Source organism: Alosa alosa, chromosome 11 (assembly GCF_017589495.1).
Source record: "Alosa alosa isolate M-15738 ecotype Scorff River chromosome 11, AALO_Geno_1.1, whole genome shotgun sequence".
NCBI classification, from domain to species: Eukaryota; Metazoa; Chordata; class Actinopteri; order Clupeiformes; family Clupeidae; genus Alosa; species Alosa alosa.
The window spans coordinates 15803144-15821449 of record NC_063199.1 but is presented as its reverse complement, the minus strand read 5'-3'; the positions used below and the strand labels follow the sequence as shown (position 1 = coordinate 15821449).

At 42.5% G+C, this 18306-nt stretch overlaps 2 protein-coding genes across 2 annotated transcripts; both read right to left on the bottom strand.

Moving 5' to 3' along the window:
- Nucleotides 1-561: 561 nt before the first annotated feature.
- LOC125303800 (cholesterol side-chain cleavage enzyme, mitochondrial-like) lies at nt 562-8482 on the bottom strand. Its single transcript, XM_048257723.1, is given in 10 exon segments — nt 562-1466; nt 1860-2051; nt 2233-2311; nt 3047-3213; nt 3631-3803; nt 4574-4777; nt 4999-5198; nt 7500-7655; nt 8132-8282; nt 8285-8482. Coding segments are annotated over 10 exon segments (1584 nt in total). The 5' UTR covers nt 8424-8482; the 3' UTR covers nt 562-1343.
- Nucleotides 8483-13454: 4972 nt separating this feature from the next.
- Nucleotides 13455-18284, bottom strand: stoml1 (stomatin (EPB72)-like 1). Its single transcript, XM_048257151.1, has 7 exons — nt 17960-18284; nt 17765-17871; nt 17513-17662; nt 17138-17341; nt 15441-15681; nt 14871-15080; nt 13455-14567 (listed from the first exon to the last, which is right to left on the bottom strand). Exons 1-7 carry the CDS (start codon nt 18129-18131, stop codon nt 14506-14508), a joined length of 1146 nt encoding a protein of 381 aa, XP_048113108.1. The 5' UTR covers nt 18132-18284; the 3' UTR covers nt 13455-14505.
- Between the last annotated feature and the right edge of the window lie 22 nt (nt 18285-18306).

Here is an 18306-nt window from a genome sequence, read left to right as displayed (position 1 = left end):
TTTCCAGTAAAAATATGAACGAGTACATTCTAAACATATAGTACAGTATTCTGAATTAAAATATTTTTTTTATATTTCAAAATATTTCACCAGGACATTTAACAGAATGGTGAAATGTTGCTCTCTTTTGTCTCCATTCTCATCATGAGTTTGGCACCCATTAGGCCCTAGCCTAGGAATCTAGACGCACCCTAGCGGCAGCAAATTAAATTTGCTGCCAGGGCTAGTCTAGCAACTCTCCGTTGGCTTGTGAGCTCGAAAAACTTCTATCAGGCCAATCAAATCGTGTATAGAGTCGTTAGGCGGGCTTAACATAATGATTGAACAACGAAAACAAAGAAGATGGATGTTGCTGTTGGCGAACAGTGTGACACGGGTTAAGCTTTTTTTTAAGTTTGCAAAAGTTTGAACTAGCCAACTAGCTCCGCTGGTGGGAAAACGCATAGGACTCATAGCGCTGTCCTATTGCGTGCAGAGGGAATTTGAAAGACAAGCAATTATCCCGCCCCTCGGACTGAGCGCTGCGAATGGTGAGTGCCCAGACCCTACATTTTAATGTGGGTCTGGCTCGTCAGGCTAATTAGGCCCAGGTTTGGGGACTACTTTCTCCCTCCACAGTCTTCTCTGAGTGTGTGACGGGAGGTGTGTTTGTGTGAGTTTGGGCATGATTGTCAGTGTGACAAATATTCCAAATATTGTTTTTGTGACACCTGACTCCCAATATTACATCATTTGCAACTTAAGGAAGAAGGAACATCTTCCATAAATGACACACCTTTCACCTGCTTCCTTGTTCACACCTAGTTCACACCTTCCACATGCTTCCTTGTTCACACCTAGTTCACACCTTCCACATGCTTCCTTGTTTTGCAGGTGCAAGGAAATAAATATGATCCTTATAAAATATGATTTCCTGCTTCCTCAAATTATCTCATGATCTCTCATCTAGCTCATGTTCTCCAAATAGTCAACTCATCTCACAACTGCACTCTCACGCCTCAAAAGCCACGTTTACTTGGACACTTTGAATCTGATTAGAAACAGATTGAACAGCTGTATATGGTAAGGAAAAGGAGGCAACGACAGCTATTCCGATCAAAGATTCTAAAGCGCATGAGAGCACCTGATCAGAATAGAACGTACCCCATGGAAACAGACGACACATTTTTCAATCAGAATAGTTTAATCGGAATGACAAAAAAACTGTCCATGTAAACATGGCTAAAGGCATGTGTGGCATGAGGTCTAGTGCGATCTGCCTCATGGGCCAGTGCCAATTGCTGTGTTGTGTTGTGCAGTGTTGTGTTGTGTTGTGCTGTGCTGTGCTGTGCCGTGTTGTGTAGTTATTGAGTGCTGTTCAGAGGTCTAATAGTCAGCACAATGGGTCGCTCGGGCACCAGGATGAGCTCAAACGTACTCTGCACTTTCACCTTGTTCTGTTTCTCGATGCGGAAGTTCTCCAGCATCTGTGGACAAGAGGACACAAGTTTCAGTCACTTGAAGTTGAATACAAAATATAAGTGAAGTGTTACTAATGTAATACTATGGTGAACTGCTTATTTAACTTTATGCACGAGTCGGATGTCCATATAGTAGAGTTGAACTACATTTAACTACAGTTGCAGGGTGAACTGGTCATTTAAGTGTATTTGCAAGGTATCCCTGTAGTAGACTGTTGAACTGTTCATGACTATAGTAGAGGGCTGAAGTGGTTATCTAACTGTATGTATATGAAGTCCCTATACATAGTAGAGGGCTGAAGTGGTTATTTAACTGTATGTATATGAAGTTCCTATGTATTTAACTGTATGTATATGAAGTCCCAGATGAACTGGCCGTTCTTGGGTTCTGGTTCTTACGTGGATGAGGAAGAGCTGCATCTCTGTCTCAGCAATGCGTCGGCCCAGACACTGGCGTGGGCCAAACCCAAATCCCAGGCTCCTGAAATACTGGGACTCGCTCCGCAGCCATCGAGACGGGCGGTACATCTCTGGATGAGGGAAGATCCTGTGGCTCCTTCCCATAGCGTATAGACCCAACTGGACCAGAGTCTGACCATACACACACATGCAGGAAAGGGAATATTTATACCTGGATATGTACATCTACACATACAAAGACAGATCTTCTAACCTAAAAAACCTGGGCAGCAGACTGGGATGACAGATTGACGATTGATTCACAGATAGTTCCGTGTGTGTGTGTGTGTGTGTGTGTAAATGTGTCACATACCCCGGCTGGTATCAGGTAGTTCTGCATCACTATATCCTCGGTGATGTATCTCTGCAGGTTCACTGCAACTGGGTGTAACCTACAGAATTAAAAAGGCGCATTTTATTAAGCCTGAATGTCCACCAACACCAACGCTGTCATCATGTGCTAAACAAATCAGATGTTCCGTATATGATATGTAAACAGCAAGAGGTGCCTTGTCATACGGCTGGGTGGTTTTGTTCAAGGCCGTGATCATAATATACTTTAAGGGGGACAAACTGATCCAGTTTGATCCATCACATAAGTCACTTTTAATATGTGTACATTATGCGGATGCTGCATGTATAAGTATATATATTCTTTTGATCCCGTGAGGGAAATTTTGTCTCTGCATTTATCCCAATACATGAATTAGTGAAACACACTCAGCGAGGTGAAGCACACACTAATCCCGGCGCAGTGAGCTGGCTGCAACAACAGCGGCCCTCGGGGAGCAGTGAGTGCGGAGTTAGGTACTTTGCTCAAGGGGGTCGGGGTTCGAACCGGCAACTCTCCGGTTACAAGTCCAAAGTGCTAACCAGTAGGCCACGGCTGCCTACGCATGTGTGTGAATGTGAATCATCTACAGTAGGTAACTAAATAAGCATGTGTGTGAATGTGAATCATCTAGGTAACTAGATAAGTCAGTTTTAATATGTCTACATTTCCCATGTGGATGCTGCATGTGTGTGAATGTGAATCATATGAAGGCACACAAAAAGGACTCCCAGCCAAGAAGACCATCATACTGTAGTCTCTCTGTGGTGTGTGTGCGTGTGTGTGTGTCCACTACCTGAGTGTCTCTTTGATGGCTGCTTTGAGCAGAGGCACACTCTTGAGCATGAGTATGAGGTCTCCCTGTGAGGCCTGCCGTGCGGTCAGCACTTCCGCCCTAAGCTCCTCTTGGAGGTCAGTGTTCCTGGACAACTCATACAGCGTCCATAGTAGTGTGGTGGACGTCTGACACAGACACACACACACACACACACAAATACACCATACATATCATATATTTGCACACAGACACATGCAAAAACACACAGACATAACCTATATTACAAAGTTAACACACATCATCACACACATTTATGACTTAAATAGTGATTGGAATGATTTGGACTACATAAACAATTCAGATTTGTTTTCTGTAGTAAATGGAAAATCCAGTTTTGAATTATGTATCTACTTTTAACTGTGTGCAACACATGTAAGTGTGTGTGTAGGTGTGAGTGAATGTGTATGATTGCTTTTAGTCGATGTAAACAATTGCAACAAATAGAACTGCAAAACTCAAGACAAGCCCAAATGTATTAATGTATTTTCTTTAATTTCCTCATGTCTCTAAAGGGAATAGTAAGAGTTGAGTCTGGGCCTCACAGTGTCCACGCCACCAGCCATGAGCTCTGTGATGCTGGCCTTGATGTCCTCGATGGACAGCTTGTCCAACATCAGAAGGTTGGCCAGGACTCCTGGGTATTTGCCCTGGTCCACAGTGTCCTCCCTCTTAGATGTCCTCAGCTCCCTGTATATGTTCTGGATGCAGCGGTCCGCTAGAGAGACATCAAACCAGGGACACACACGGGATTCAAAGACTACGTGGTACTGCCAGGGGCGGAGCCAGAGGGGAGGCTCAGGATGGCACAGGCCACCCTTGAGATTCGATTGGCCACCCCAAGTGCCACCCCCAAATCCTAGTTTACGATTGGCCATTAACATGGTCTAAGGCGGGACCTTTCTTGATGCACTTGCAGCAGTTTGAAGTGTCAGACGTCAGAAATGTAAGTGGCAAACACGCTTAAGTGGCAAACACGCTTACGCCCACCTTTAGTCACCTAGCTGAGTTAGACAGAAGGTGAGCCCTGCCTCATGCCACCCTTGAATTAATCAGTGCCTCACTAGTGCCACCCTTGTTAAAAATGTCTAGAATCACCACTGGTTACTGCAATGAAGCGCTATTCTTAGCTAAGCTGAATCTTTTCTCTTTCTTTCACTTAGGTGCTTCTACACTTAAACAGTATACTATAAGAAGACACTTAAACAGTATACTATAAGAAGACTGTGAATTAAGACACTTTAAACATGTGGTTTAAGAACATCAATGTGCTCTGTCTGTTCATTCTCTAGATACAGACTAACTGTACTGAAGTCCATGTTTTTTTCATGTAAATGTATTAACTTGTTACATAAAGAAACCTTACTCTAATCCATAGCCTTGTTTGCTGCAGGCATGGGTCTTATCCTGGTTGTGACATACCCTTGTGGGTTTTACCCTGGTTGTGATATGCCCCCAAGGCTGTTACCCTGGTTGTGTGGGTCTTACCCTGGTTGAAGATGACGTCCCAGGCTTCCACGTGCTCTGTCCAGACCCTGGAGCCCAGGCGGCGCAGCAGGCCCGGCGGGATGTACAGCATGGGTGTGGTGGTCTTGAACATTACCGTGATGGAGTCGATGAAGCGCTTGGCCTCGGGGTCGATGTGGTCCTGCAACAGTCCGAAGCGCTCACCGTACAACACCGAGCCCACCGCTGGAACCGACACAAAACACACACGCGTACAGCTGCTACTAAAAACAAGACCACACACAGACACACACACACACTCACAGCTGGTACTAACACACACACACACACACACACACACACACATGCTCACAACAGGTACAAACACAAAAACACTGCTCACATGCTCACACTGATGCTCTAACAATGTCCATGCACTGACGAAGGCATCCAATGCCAGATCTTACATTCAAGTGCATATTTGAAGAGTTCTTGGTGGAGGTCTACGGTCCATGACCGCTGACCGCTTCTTTCAATCTTTTTATAGATACGGCCCACAAAGTCCTGGCCGACTTCATCCAGAAGAGGTACAAAGTTGCACTGGACCTTCGGGGCGATCACTTCCTTATTCAACACCACCCTGTTGGAACGCCAATCCTCTCCGTCCCTATGCAGACACATGGCAGCACAACCCTCTATCAGAAGGCTACCAGAGTTATACACATGCTATTTTATTATTAAGATTTTATGTATTTTTCCCCTTCCTCCTCTATAATGTAATGTATGTTATCTTATTATTTATTTATTTTTTTTTTATTTTATTTATAGGCCTAGACCTATATCTACTTTTTTTCTCTCTCTTTTTACATCTTGTTACTTCATTGTTTCTGTAATCTCGGCTTCATTGAAAATGAGGGCTTCCCTCAATGACCCTCCGAGAATAAATAAAGGTTGAATGAATGAATACACATTTCATATGTGGGGGTTATACCACTGGTTTCCTTACGGCTTATTTCAGTGTTGTGACAGAAAAATGTAAATGTAAATCAGGTTTCTAGGCCAAGTATACTTGCGTATACAAGGAATTTGGTCTCTGCATCCCATCCGTGAATTAGTGAACACACAGAGCACCTAACCAGTAAGCACTCAACCAACGCTAACGGTAACATTACCTAGGTCCTTATTGATATTAGAAGATTAACGTACCTGCAGTAAAAACCAAGCATGTCCGATAAACATCCTCATATTTATTTCGGCTTCAAGAAGAAATGGAAATTACATTTCATGTGAACATCATCCTATCCTTATTAGATGTTCTCTGCGGTAAACTACACTCCTTGTATGAAGCGTCCATTGTTTTTCCAACCCACTTTTAACTTCCAACAAAATTACGTCTCACTGCAACGACGCGCCATCTAGTGGACAAACGACTACTTATCGCCAATACTGGAAATGCAGCCATGATGATGATGATGAATATTTATTTTGGCTTTCTTTTAATCCTACTGAATTTGTAATTATGTATCGGCCGTTCTAATACCGATAGTATGTGGGTGCCTGTGTGTGTGTGCATGTGTATATGTGTGCACCGCCATCTACAGGCCAATGAGTGTACAGTCACTAAATGTACACATAACCTAATTGTTTTTAGACCCCCCCATGGATGAAATTCTACGAAACTTGGCATACCCCCAGAGAATGCCAGGTCAATCATACACATAAAATTTGGTGCAGTTCTGAACATCTTAACTGAAGATAGAGGCGATTAAAGTAGAATAATATTGAATTTTCATTTTTACCGGTGCAAATCAAAAAATGAGTGATTATGGGCCAGATTGATGTGGGCCCTTGAGACCAACATACCATAAAAGATTCTTCATCCTCAGTGCCACGGTTCAGGTAGTTATTTAGGAAAAACTGCTTTTTGCGGTTCGGGGGCCAAGGAGTGGCCCCCGGGGGCGAAAACAAAATTTTTCCGTAAAAGTCTAGTGGGGCTACATACCCACCAAATTTCATGTGCCCGGTGGTTCGGTGTCCCGGGTCTTGTTGACCAAAAATTCAGGAAGTAGATGACGGGGAAATTTTTTTTTTTAAAACTTTGACAATCCCTATATGACCGCCGCTAGCGAAGCTAGCGAAGCGGTCATAATTAATCAATTCAGTGTATCTAGGAACAGGAGTGTTGTGGCAGAGTCAGTGCCCCCCAAAAAGGAACATTTAAGACCCGATTTCACATCTGACTACACAAAAGTGTAGCCTACCCTTGTCTCAGAGTAAAACATAATGATAGTCTTGCACACTGCACTGTTTTTAACAGTGACTTGGCATTGCCCTTGGCGGGTTAAATGATTGCAAAAGACTTGTTGAGGTGAGTTTAACAAGTGTCATTTAATTTGCATATTATTCAGGCCTATACTAGATGGCTAGTTGCCAAGGCTACATGAAAAGCCCAAACTACCAAAATCTACATATTTTATTAGCACAATTTCTATCTATAGGCCTTCTTTATTTGGTGTACTGACTAGACATTTTTGAACAAACATCTAAATTTCAGTATCTAAGTAAACTAAAGGTGTTGAAAGTAACTAATAAAGTTACTAATAAAGTAATTTGTAATCTAGTTAGCCTACTTTTAAAATCATGTAATCAGAAAAAGTAACTAAGTTACTTTTTAAAGGAGTAATCAGTAATCAGATTACTTTTTCAAGGTAACTGTGGCAACACTGGTCATCACACATTAACTATGATGACCAATGACAGCTTATGGCATCTTGCATGACATGTTTATAAGGTAGTTACGTCAGTGTTATGAGGGACATTTTCAATAGAGATATAGGCATCCTCAGATTAAACATCTAGGCTTGTCCGATAACAGCAAGATGATTTTTGCTATTTAAAAAGATTGGGAAAATATGAACCATTCAACACACATGACTGGTCTGACAGTGAATTGTAGTAAGCTACGTACTTCAGGAGGACTCCATATTCACGGTGCCTGTAGTCTCTGTAGGATGTCCAGGGCTCAACTCGAAACCGTTTTGGATAATGACCTTCAGCTTTGAACAAAATGGCCGCATCCTCTGGATTGATGATGTTTACACTGTCATAGGAACCAATTTTCTCCCTAAATACATGGGAAGAATAGGCATCATTGTTCATATTGGTTTATCTCAAAAAGTATTGAGATTGAATCATCGACCAAAACAAGACCAAACACAAATACATGTGGAATTTATTGATTTCTTTTCTAATGTGTTTTCCTCACCTTCTCAAAGTAAACAGATGAACAAGTGTGAACATGATGGACATGAACCCAAATACAAACTTTGTGGATTTGGTGAAATGATTGTAACGGATAAAGTAAAACTCTTGATCTGAGCGCTCAGCGCACTATGTATGATACATGATGAACGTGTATTGTGTGTTCATGCAGGGCAAACATGTTGTTGATTTGCACTCTTTCTCTTGTCTATTTTACATTTTTCTTTTACTTTCATTTGTAAAACACTACCAGCACAACTTTTGGTGTGAGATGTATAAAGCAAGCTCTCATCACACCTGGCTTGGCTTTTTTTTCTAAAAACAACAGCAATATCATACCTGTATATGGGTCCAAAAGTATTGAAGTTGTGAACCATGATGTTGTGGATATTCTTGAAGCCGCCCAGTTTCCAGAAGTTGTACACAGTGACCATCCCATTCTTCCAGGTCCCGGGGAGCTCCTTGAATGGCCTGACTGAACTCAGGGGTATGTTGCCTCCCTGGCAGCTGGGATGCTACTGCTGCTGTGGCGAACCCTCACCCTGGCACTGTCCACCAGCGTCCTGCTGCTGTGGCAAACCCTAACCTTGGCACTGTCTACCAGCGCCATATGGAAAGTCCACCTGGCCATTGTCAAACTCCGCTCACCTCTCTCTCTCTTTGTCACTCTCTCCTCTTCTCTCTCTCTCTCTCTCTCTCTCTCTCTCTCTCTCTCTCTCTGTCACTCTCTCCTTCCCTGCTGTTTTGCTATACTGGCTCTGTCTGCCTCATAGTCCTGAGTTGTAGCTGATCTGGGCTCCACCCCAGTCATCATCACCAGCCTACAACAGGAAGTGACACCGTAACCTCTCAGTGCTTCTTAACAGTTTTTCTCAATTGTTTACACACAAATACTGGTACTTGAAACACAATAACCACAACATGTAACTCATTCATCAAACCCCTGAACCAATTCTGCTAACTACAAGCACAATTCCTGCTCTTAACTACACTGGAATCTCTCGGTCAACTGTGTCTCCATTTTGGAATTAAGGAGACAATTTTAATAGCATTCTTAAAATAGCAAAAAATAGACTGTTTTCAACATGCAGAGTGTAAAGAATTGCAGTCTTCTGCCCGAGAATACAGGAAACATGACAAAGCAGCCTCTGCTATCACCTGTCAAACATGTCAAATGCAAATTTGATTTCTCACACACAACCATACCGTAAAAATCTACAACATACCCTGTCTGAGAACATGAGATTCAGCATAACCTGCCATATGGTGAACTTATCAAGATGCTGTGGCTTCACCCAGGGCCAGGAAGCAAAATGAGTTTGAGTGAGTTACAGTTACAATACACAGTGCAATGTGCTGTGAAATGTTTACTACTGTCTGTGACATAAAGACACCAAAAGGTTTGTCCCACAGATCAGGTATACTGAAGGGAAATAGACCTTGGAGTGGAGGTGAGCTATCTCAAAACTGGACACCGTCTCTGGGACCAAGGACAACTCACAAAGGTCAGGGATCAATGTGACGCAGAGATCCTTCCCGTGATTGGCCACAGAGGAATCAGGGTCATCTGTGGCCAAAGTGACGCAGTCGCCATTGCCACCCCTGCTATGTAAGATTCAGTATAAGTATATGTGATATCCTCTATGCTATGAAAGAATGGACGGGCAGCTGAATAACCTTTAGGTTGGCTTTTACTGAACATTAGTAATTGCAGTACAATGAGCATAACCTTCACTGGCCTATCACCACGCTATACTACCCAGTGCTACCTATTACATGGTACTTACATACCTATGCCTCCACCTATAGTGACAGAACCGAGATAAACATTCCCAACTACCACAGTATAAGTATACCCTCCAGAATTATTGGCACCTCTGCTGAAGTTGACTAAAAAACGGTATAAAAAAATAACCTGTTGGTCATTTATTGTAATCTCACAATGAAAAAAATAGGAAAAATCCAACCTTGAAGGGAATCAAATTTATTTTGAGAAAAAGGAAAATCTCATAAAGAAATAAATATTTTCAATAAAAACACGTCGCTCACAATTATTGGCACCCCTGCTTGTCCTTCTTAAGCCTCCCTTTGCCAAAAAAACAGCTTGTAATATTCTCCTATGACACCCCATAAAGTTGGAGAATACAAAGCAAGGGATTTAAGACTGTCTTTACAAAATCTCCCCAGATTGTCCAGATTCCTAGGTCCACACTTGTGGATTCTCTTCTTTGACTCACCCCACTGTTATTCTATGGAGTTTACCAATTTTTTTATGGAATCTTACCATCCTCCATTCTGTATGTGGGGCAAGATAACCATGGGTCTTTGTCCCAGCATGTTTGTCACATTTCCAGATGATTAGAACCTTTTAATCATTGTTTTAACTATAGGCATGTTCAACAAAGTAGTTTTCATAGACATTCTCTGACTTACAAATGTCAACACCGTTTCTTTTTATTTATGTTTAGTGTATTATCTTGTCTTTCCGATGTTGAAAAATGACTAGAGGTTTTAAAACTAGATGTACCGCAGAGCGGTACAAAATATGACCGCCGCCCAGTCCAGCACATGTTTTCCACAAAAATAAGTCACGCTGAAAGGCATATATGATTCCAACTGTCTCACTGAATTGCATTATGCACACTCAATTCTCACTGGTATCTGCTAGACAACAAGTACCAAAACATGATTAGTTCATAGATTTCACATGTAATATACATTTTATACAACCCCACCCCCATCTTGCCTGTTCATAATTCTGAGAAATTCTTGAATTGTGTGCATGTGTGCGTGTACATGTTTATGTTTATGTGTGTGTGGGTGTGTGGGTGGGTGTGTGTGTGTGCGTGCATGTGTGTGTGCATGTGCGTGCATGCGTATATATGTCTACTATGTGAGTATGTGTCATACGTAGGATTACTGTGAATGTATGTGTGTGCGTGTGTATCTGTTTATGCACATGTGTGCATATGGAATGGGTTTACATGACCCCTGGAGGCAAACATACGCATAAAAAAATTGGTCATCCTAGGCCCCTCACGGTTCTCAAGATATTCACAGAAAACTGTGTCTGCCCTACCTTCCTTTGGGGTCCAGTCCAGCCGGGGGCTACAGATCAAAACGAAAAGTGATGGTTCCATGCTATCCATGTGGGGTTACATGCCCAAGTTTCGTGTACCCCGGTCTTTCAGTGTCCTTGTTGGTGTACGGTCACTAAATGTACACATAAATTATTTTATTGTAAGGCCCCCCATGAACGAAAGTCCACGAAACTTGGCATGCATTCGGAGGGTGTCATAATGATCCTATACTTTCAATTTCGTGCAGTGTTGACCATGTCAGCCAGAGATTGTGTTGGGTTGGGTTGACATGGCCCTTTGAGATCAACATACAAAAAAAAAATGGTCCTCCTAAACCCTACGGTTCTCGAGATATTCACAGAAAACTATGTCTGCCCTACCCTCCTTTCGGGGGTCCAGTCCAGCGGGGGGGGCTACAGATCAAAACGAAAACAGGAGGTTCCATGCTATACATGTGGGGTTACATGCCCACCAAGTTTCGTGTACCCCGGTCTTACAGTGTCCCCCTTCGCGCAGCGAAGCGGCGGTCATATAGGTTTAGTCAGATTTTTTTTTTTTCTTTTTTTTTTTTTTATTTTCTGACATTTTATTGGTCAAACAACAAATTCATGTCCACTGCCTCCTACAGCGGCGCTCAGGGAGCAATGAGAGGTTGCTCAACCACTTCCCCCGCCCACATTTTTCCTACTGGGTCGGGTATCGTCGAACCAGCAACCCTTCAGCTACAAGCCCGAAGCACTAACCAGTAGGCCACGGCGGCCCTTATGAAGCCAATTTGATGGGAAATGAACTTGTAGCCTACTGTAATAGGGAAATCATTCACCTAGCATACAATACAGCATGGATGTAGCGAGTCCATACCGAGAAAACCAGCCATGCAACTTGGAGAGCGGCGCCCGCCGTTACAGTTTTTTCTGATTGTTTAAGCACATTTTTTGTAACGATGGCTTTTTTGGCTAAACTCTACACACAAATAGAAAAACCTTTCACCCAATCAGCAAAACATTGTAGTTATCTTGCAAAAGCTGACACACCTTGCTTAACTCTTCACACCTTCGTAAAAATTGTGTTTTTGTCAAACAGTAAACAAAAGCCACAATAATAAGCACACAATGTGCCAACTACACACACTGATGGTACCATCAGTGTGTAGTTGGCACATTGTGTGCTTATCACACAACCTCTTGGATATCATGAATCATGAATAAAAAAATCACATCTGACTTTTGCTTTCTTTGTGCACAAGGTAGATGTCAGTTTGAGGTCATGCTTTTGTCATAGTTCTGTAAACATACAGGGATCCAAACTTCAAGTATTGGTGTTTATTCACACACATCAAAACAAACACAAGTGTGTTTTTCCAAGTCAAAACACAAAATAGCAATTTCACTGAGACAAAAAAAATCGTGTTGTCTCTCTCAAAATTTCGTCTACATCACATGCAATGTAGGCACCAGGGAAAATATATTCTGGAATGCCATATCCAGGCCTGACATGACAATATCCCTCATTTTTAGATATAGACTGATAGACTGATTTTTTGCCTGTAAAAGGGCTTTTTCTTTCTCTTCTTACCCTTCCTCTTCCCCCTCCTCGTCCTCCTCTTGCTCCTCCTTGTCTTCTTCCTCTAACTTCCTCCTTGTCCTTGTCATCCTCTCCCTCTCACTTCACCTCCGTGTCCTCTTCCTCCTCCTACTTCTTCACCTCCACGTCCTATTCTTGGCCTCCTCTAATTCTTACTCTTCTCACTCTTCCTGCTCCCTCCATTAGACCCATTGTACATTACCTGTGGCTTATTTATAGTGCATAGGCTGATTGCAAAGTGAACTAATTATCTAAAACAGTTTTCACATGAGAAAGTTTGCCAGAGAGTTGGCAAAATAGTGTCAATGATAGCCACACATGTGTATAGATTTGCTAGGAGTGTGTTGATCATTAAGAAATTGAGTGTAAAGCAGTGAGTTGTGTTTACAGTTCCGCAAAAAGAGTGCTGAGCAGTGGATTGTGCCTACAGTTGTGCAAAGTGTGTTACAAAATTGCAAACTGAGTGCAAAGCAGTGTTTGTGCTTTTAGTTTTGCGACCTCAGTGGGTGGTTTTGCTATATGTATTAATAGTTTTAAAAATTGTGCTATAAGAATCACGGTTGTGTTTAAGCATTCAGAAAAAAACTGTAATTCTTCACCTCCACAACAAAAGCCTTTGCTTTGTATACAGGGGGGATAAGTCGTGAGAAGTTTGCTATTTACAATAGCAGAGTAACATATAAATACATCCCGACTCTAGAGGGAGCTCTACACTCCCAAAAATACCTTAACCATACCTTAACCTGCATAGTACCTAAACACAAAATTGTCTGTCAGGAATTGAGTATTGAAAATAAGTTTGAATAGGAATCTACAGCATACCCTGTTTAAGAACATGAGTTTCAGCATCATCTCCCATATGGTGATCTTTTTCTTACACTAAGGACAACACATGCAAGAGAAAAAAAGAAGACTTATTGTCTAATGTTACTAAGTACAATGTCCCCATGATATTTCCATGTTTTTTTACTACACACACACACACAACACTACTGCTCCATTTATTATTAATATTTTTATTATTAAAATTATTAAAATTGACATAGAACACTCTCACATGTAAAACATCTCACTGCAAAAAAAGGCACCCAGAATGAATGCATTAGTCATCAGTCATTTAAATCAATAAATACACACTCACAAGTCAACCACGGACAACACTGACATTGAAACACAACACAGACTATAAAGACTGTTTTTTCAGGAGATTGGAAATGTATGCATTTTCTACAAACGAGGCAAATCAATTGCCTCTCTAATTACCTGAGAAGGCAGAAAGTGGGGAACTCATCAGATTAATCAGATGTCTTTTCCATATCCCAGCTACCCAAGATGACCATAGCATCCTGATGCCGACTGGTTCAAAAATCTAGCAAATCATTTACAGACTGCATATGCTGATTATCTGTAGAGAACACCCCTACCTGCTGAATCAGAGTTATTGATGCTAAACCTAAGGTAACCATACATATCTTATATCTGTTGACCAATGTTTTTTGGTCTCCAGAGTGTAATTTTCCACCACTAACATGTATTAGAAAACAAGGAGTGTACTAACTTTTAGGCCAAAATTGGTCACTCTGATATTGTGATGAGATCATATCTGTACAGATCCTCTGATTATCAACTAACTGCTTGAAACTCTGTTGGATCGTATCTGTACAGATCCTCTGATTATCAACAAACTGCTTGAAACTCTGTTGTTTACAATTTATGGTTAAAGTTAGGGGTTGGGTTTGGGAAAGGTGCTGTTCAGTGAAGAATTAAGGAGACTGGAATTCAATGCAAACCATTTGCAAAGTCTGTGTAGATGGACTAGCCAAATAAAGTGTTACCAACCATTCTCTTAATTATTATTACAAATGACACACACATAATTATGTGCGCATTTGCCCTGTGTGTAATCAGGAGTGTGAGGCTCCTCTGACGGCCCTGACGAGCTCCTCCAGCCTCATGGCCACACTCACGTCGCCCTCCACCCCAAGCCTGCCGCAGGCGTAAGCGGCCAGGGGCTTCAGCTGGCCCTGGAACATGGCCAGCAGGTCTGCCTCACTGAGGGTGAGGACCACGTCTGCTGCCAGCGCTGGGGCACCAGCCCCACACACCACTGCCTGCACAGGAGAGAGGAAGAGCGCCCTCTAGTGAGGAAGTATGTCAACTGCAGTTAACTGACAGCACGTGCAGTACTGTATGTTTCCACATCTGGATACTGTAATTTTGGGGTGATTTAACAGAAAATTGGGCACAAGTGGAGAATGCAGAGAACGTAGTTCTCCTTCTAAGACAGATTGATGGGCATTATGTCAAGAAACATTTTTGTCTCATTTCGTATCAAACATTTAGTTCCTAAATGAGTTTCACTTACAGACCATTACTTCCACACTATAACCAGGGATCATGTCTCCAGGTCTTACCTTGGCTCAGGTCCAGGTAGTAGGTGCTGGTCTGGCCACTGCTGGAGCTGATGTTGAACTGGTAGCAGGCTCCCACCGTCTGGACCAGTCTTTCTGACAGCACCGGTTTTACGGCCGACAGCAGCTCCTCAGCGCTGCTCATGTGTCCCTGGGGAGCGCGCTCAGATGTCAGCTCGTCCACCTCGTCCACTATGGTTACTGCTGCGCTATCTGATGAGTACACAGACGGTGGGAGTACACAGATGGTGGGAGTACAGCATATTACAGCATTTTACAGCATATTACAACATTCACATACAATCTACAGTACAGTTGGATTCATCTGTTTGAAAAAAAACATTCACATAATATCATTACATATTCAACTGAATTGATGCACCATCCAATGAGAATGAGGCACTGTGTGTAATGGACCTGTGTCCTGTATATCCTTCACACTGTCGCTGCTACACACGTAGAGGGGGTTACCTTGGCGACACTGGGCCATATTACTCATGTTACACACTTAGAGGGGGTTACCTTGGCAACACTGGGCCATATTACTCATGTTACATATGTAGAGGGGGTTACCTTGGCGACACTGGGCCATATTACTCATGTTGCCTAGGAACTGCATGGCTAGCTGCTGTATGGGCCCGCCGATGCCCTCCAACCCGGGGATGCCCTCCAGCCCTGGCACAGCGGCCGAGGAGGGCACTGCCAGGGGGCCTGGGTGGGTGACCCCATCTGGGCCCTTCAGAACAGACTCCAGGGTGAGCTCCACGCGGTCCACCTCCAGACCCCACGGCTTGGTCAACTCGTTGATGTCCATCTGCAGGGGAGAGAAGACGGAGAGACGATTAGGGCCTATTCACGTCTACATTAATGTTCCTTTGCATATTTCATGGTCACTCATTTGTTTTTTTTTGTTTTTTTTAGTATATATTTTTGGCTTTTTTGCCTTTATTCTGATAGGACAGTGGAGAGTGACAGGAAGCAAGTGGGAGAGAGAGATGGGGTGGGATCGCGAAATGACCGCAGGTCGGATTCGAACCTGGGTCCCCATAGGCACTTGGAACCGTATATGGTACGGGCGCTGTAGCCTGCTGCACCATGGTCACTCATTACAGTGCATGAAAATGCACTGTTCTGTTATCCGAAGTTCTTCTTCTTCTTCCCACCAAATTTTTGCGTCTAATTCAGCTTTAACCGTTTAACGTAGAAACTTTGTTCAAACTTTGTAACATAGGTCTTGAAAAGGACAAGTGGGGAATGTATTTTTCAATTTTGTAAATGTTTTTGAGATATTAATAAAAAACAAGCGTATTTTTCCCCATAGACTTTGCATTAGCACTATGACATCATAATGGACTAATTAACTTGATTGCACCTGTATCAACTTCCAACTGCTCACTAGGACCCATCAAAGGGCCAGTTAAACTGATTGCACCTGTATCAACTGTTTTCTGCTCAACTAGGCCAACTCTCTCTGTCTCTCCATTCTACAAGGATATAAGGCACATTCCATCTAACTTTCTATCCATTCATCCTCTTCAAACCATTCACTCATCCACCCATTAAACTATACATCAACATCCATTAAACAATCTGCCTATCAACATCCATTCAACTTTCTGTCTATCAACATCCATTACACTATCTACATTCAACTTTTAAACTATATACTCTGTCTCAGGCTTTAAGCATACAATCTGGCTCTCTTAAGACTACTATTTCCTCTGCCCACAACTGTTTCAAAATACATGTCCTCACTACAATAATTCACTATTAAATAATTTAACTATTTAAACGACTCAACTATTTAACTGTTCAGCCATTTCAACTGTCAGTTGTTATCAACTATGACTCCTGTCAACTGTTTCCAAATAAAAGTTTGTTTGTTTGTTATTTTATGTTAATATACAGTATGTTTATATTTTCATGCACTGGTAATTTCCTCGAAATTACATTTTCTAGTTTGTAACTGTAATTTCCACAGAATTTTACCGTCTGGCCATAAACTGTTTCACAGAACCACGTAATCTTACTCCATAATCAGGGTGAGTACGGAGAGCTTCAGGGCTACCCCGTGGCATGGGTAAGCGCACTGAACTGAGTACTCAGAATGTAGTCAGTAGTTTACATCAAAGACTCTAAAGTGTGATAAGCTACCCTAATTTATAAACAAAGTCCAGTGGGAAATCATAAGAAGTTTAGAATAAGTAGTATATTTCCTGCAGCTGCCTGTTCTGTGGCTTGAGGTCTTTCGACGGAACAGTCAAACTCACCCCTAGGTAGTCCCCCATTTTGAGCCTCTCTGTCTGGATCTCCCTGACCGTCTTCTTGCTTATGCTCTGGGTCATGGCATTCTGCGCCGTGAGCCTGGTGGAAGAGTTCAGGTCCTGCATCGCCACCACAGACATTACGGGATTCCAGATTCGAAACTGAATGTCAGCTCCCATTGACACCAGCCCTCCATCTCGAGTAGTTACCTGACAGAAAAGAAGGAAGGCCTCATATCAGGTCTCTCAATAATACCGTATAATTACTAAGTTACTACCAGTCCCCACAAGATGTGGGCAGTCGTGAATTATGATTAATTATGTGACAGATAATACAAGGAACCAAGCAGAAACTACAGTGACCATACAGGTATAACACACCTTGCATGGCGGTATATTGAATGCTCTGGTTCGAAGGTCTACCCGTTGCCACTGATCAATCAGAGGCAGGATCAGAACTACCCCGGGACCTTTAGGGGGGCGAATTCGACCCAGACGGAAGAAAACAATCCTCTCGTAGTTGGGCACGGTCTATAGAAAAATGAATAAAAGTAACCACCCTTTGGGCCTTGTATTCGTTGAGTATCTTTATACAACATTTGTGGCAGGTGTGAGAAAAGGATTTCAACTTACTTTGAGAACAAACCATCCCGACACAGGTAAGGTTATGAAGGTGCATAACGACACCAGGAAAATGACAATCAAGTGACACAATCGAGACAGGCATCCTTGACTTCTGTCTGTAAAGCAGCACATTATGTAATGTTAGACTATATTTGCGTTTTAGCATATGAATAATAACAGAGCCGAAATTATATTGATTCATACCTGTGAAGTCATTGTTGGTGATTCTGGGAACGTAATCAAAGGAGTGACCCTTCTGGCCATAATGGGCTCGCTCCAAGTCACTTGAGAACAACCCAGGTCCTGTTAATGTAACATGGGCCGAGTCTTTCTGAGGAAGAGCTTGGTACTCATTTCTGTATGAATTCCCAAACATTATTGTCTGGTTTGCGAGTCAGTTCACTAGCGTAAGATATATTCCTGGCATGTTTATCCAATAAAGGTGTTGAAAAATAAACCTTGTCGCTATCATAGCTATGTGCGTCGCATAGAGTGTAAAATTGTGCGTCGCCGCCGTGACTTCCGTGTTTTGAAACGACTCGTCTTTGATG

Bases quoted from the DNA above. Each gene is read 5' to 3' on its own strand.
- stoml1 (XM_048257151.1), bottom strand. From the start codon at position 18,131: ATGTTTGGGAATTCATACAGAAATGAGTACCAAGCTCTTCCTCAGAAA. The intron at 17,872-17,959 runs GTATGAATCAAT...GCTGCTTTACAG, and splicing joins CACCAACAATGACTTCACAG to ACAGAAGTCAAGGATGCCTG. The intron at 15,081-15,440 runs GTAACCCCCTCT...TGTACTCATCAG, and splicing joins TATGGCCCAGTGTCGCCAAG to ATAGCGCAGCAGTAACCATA.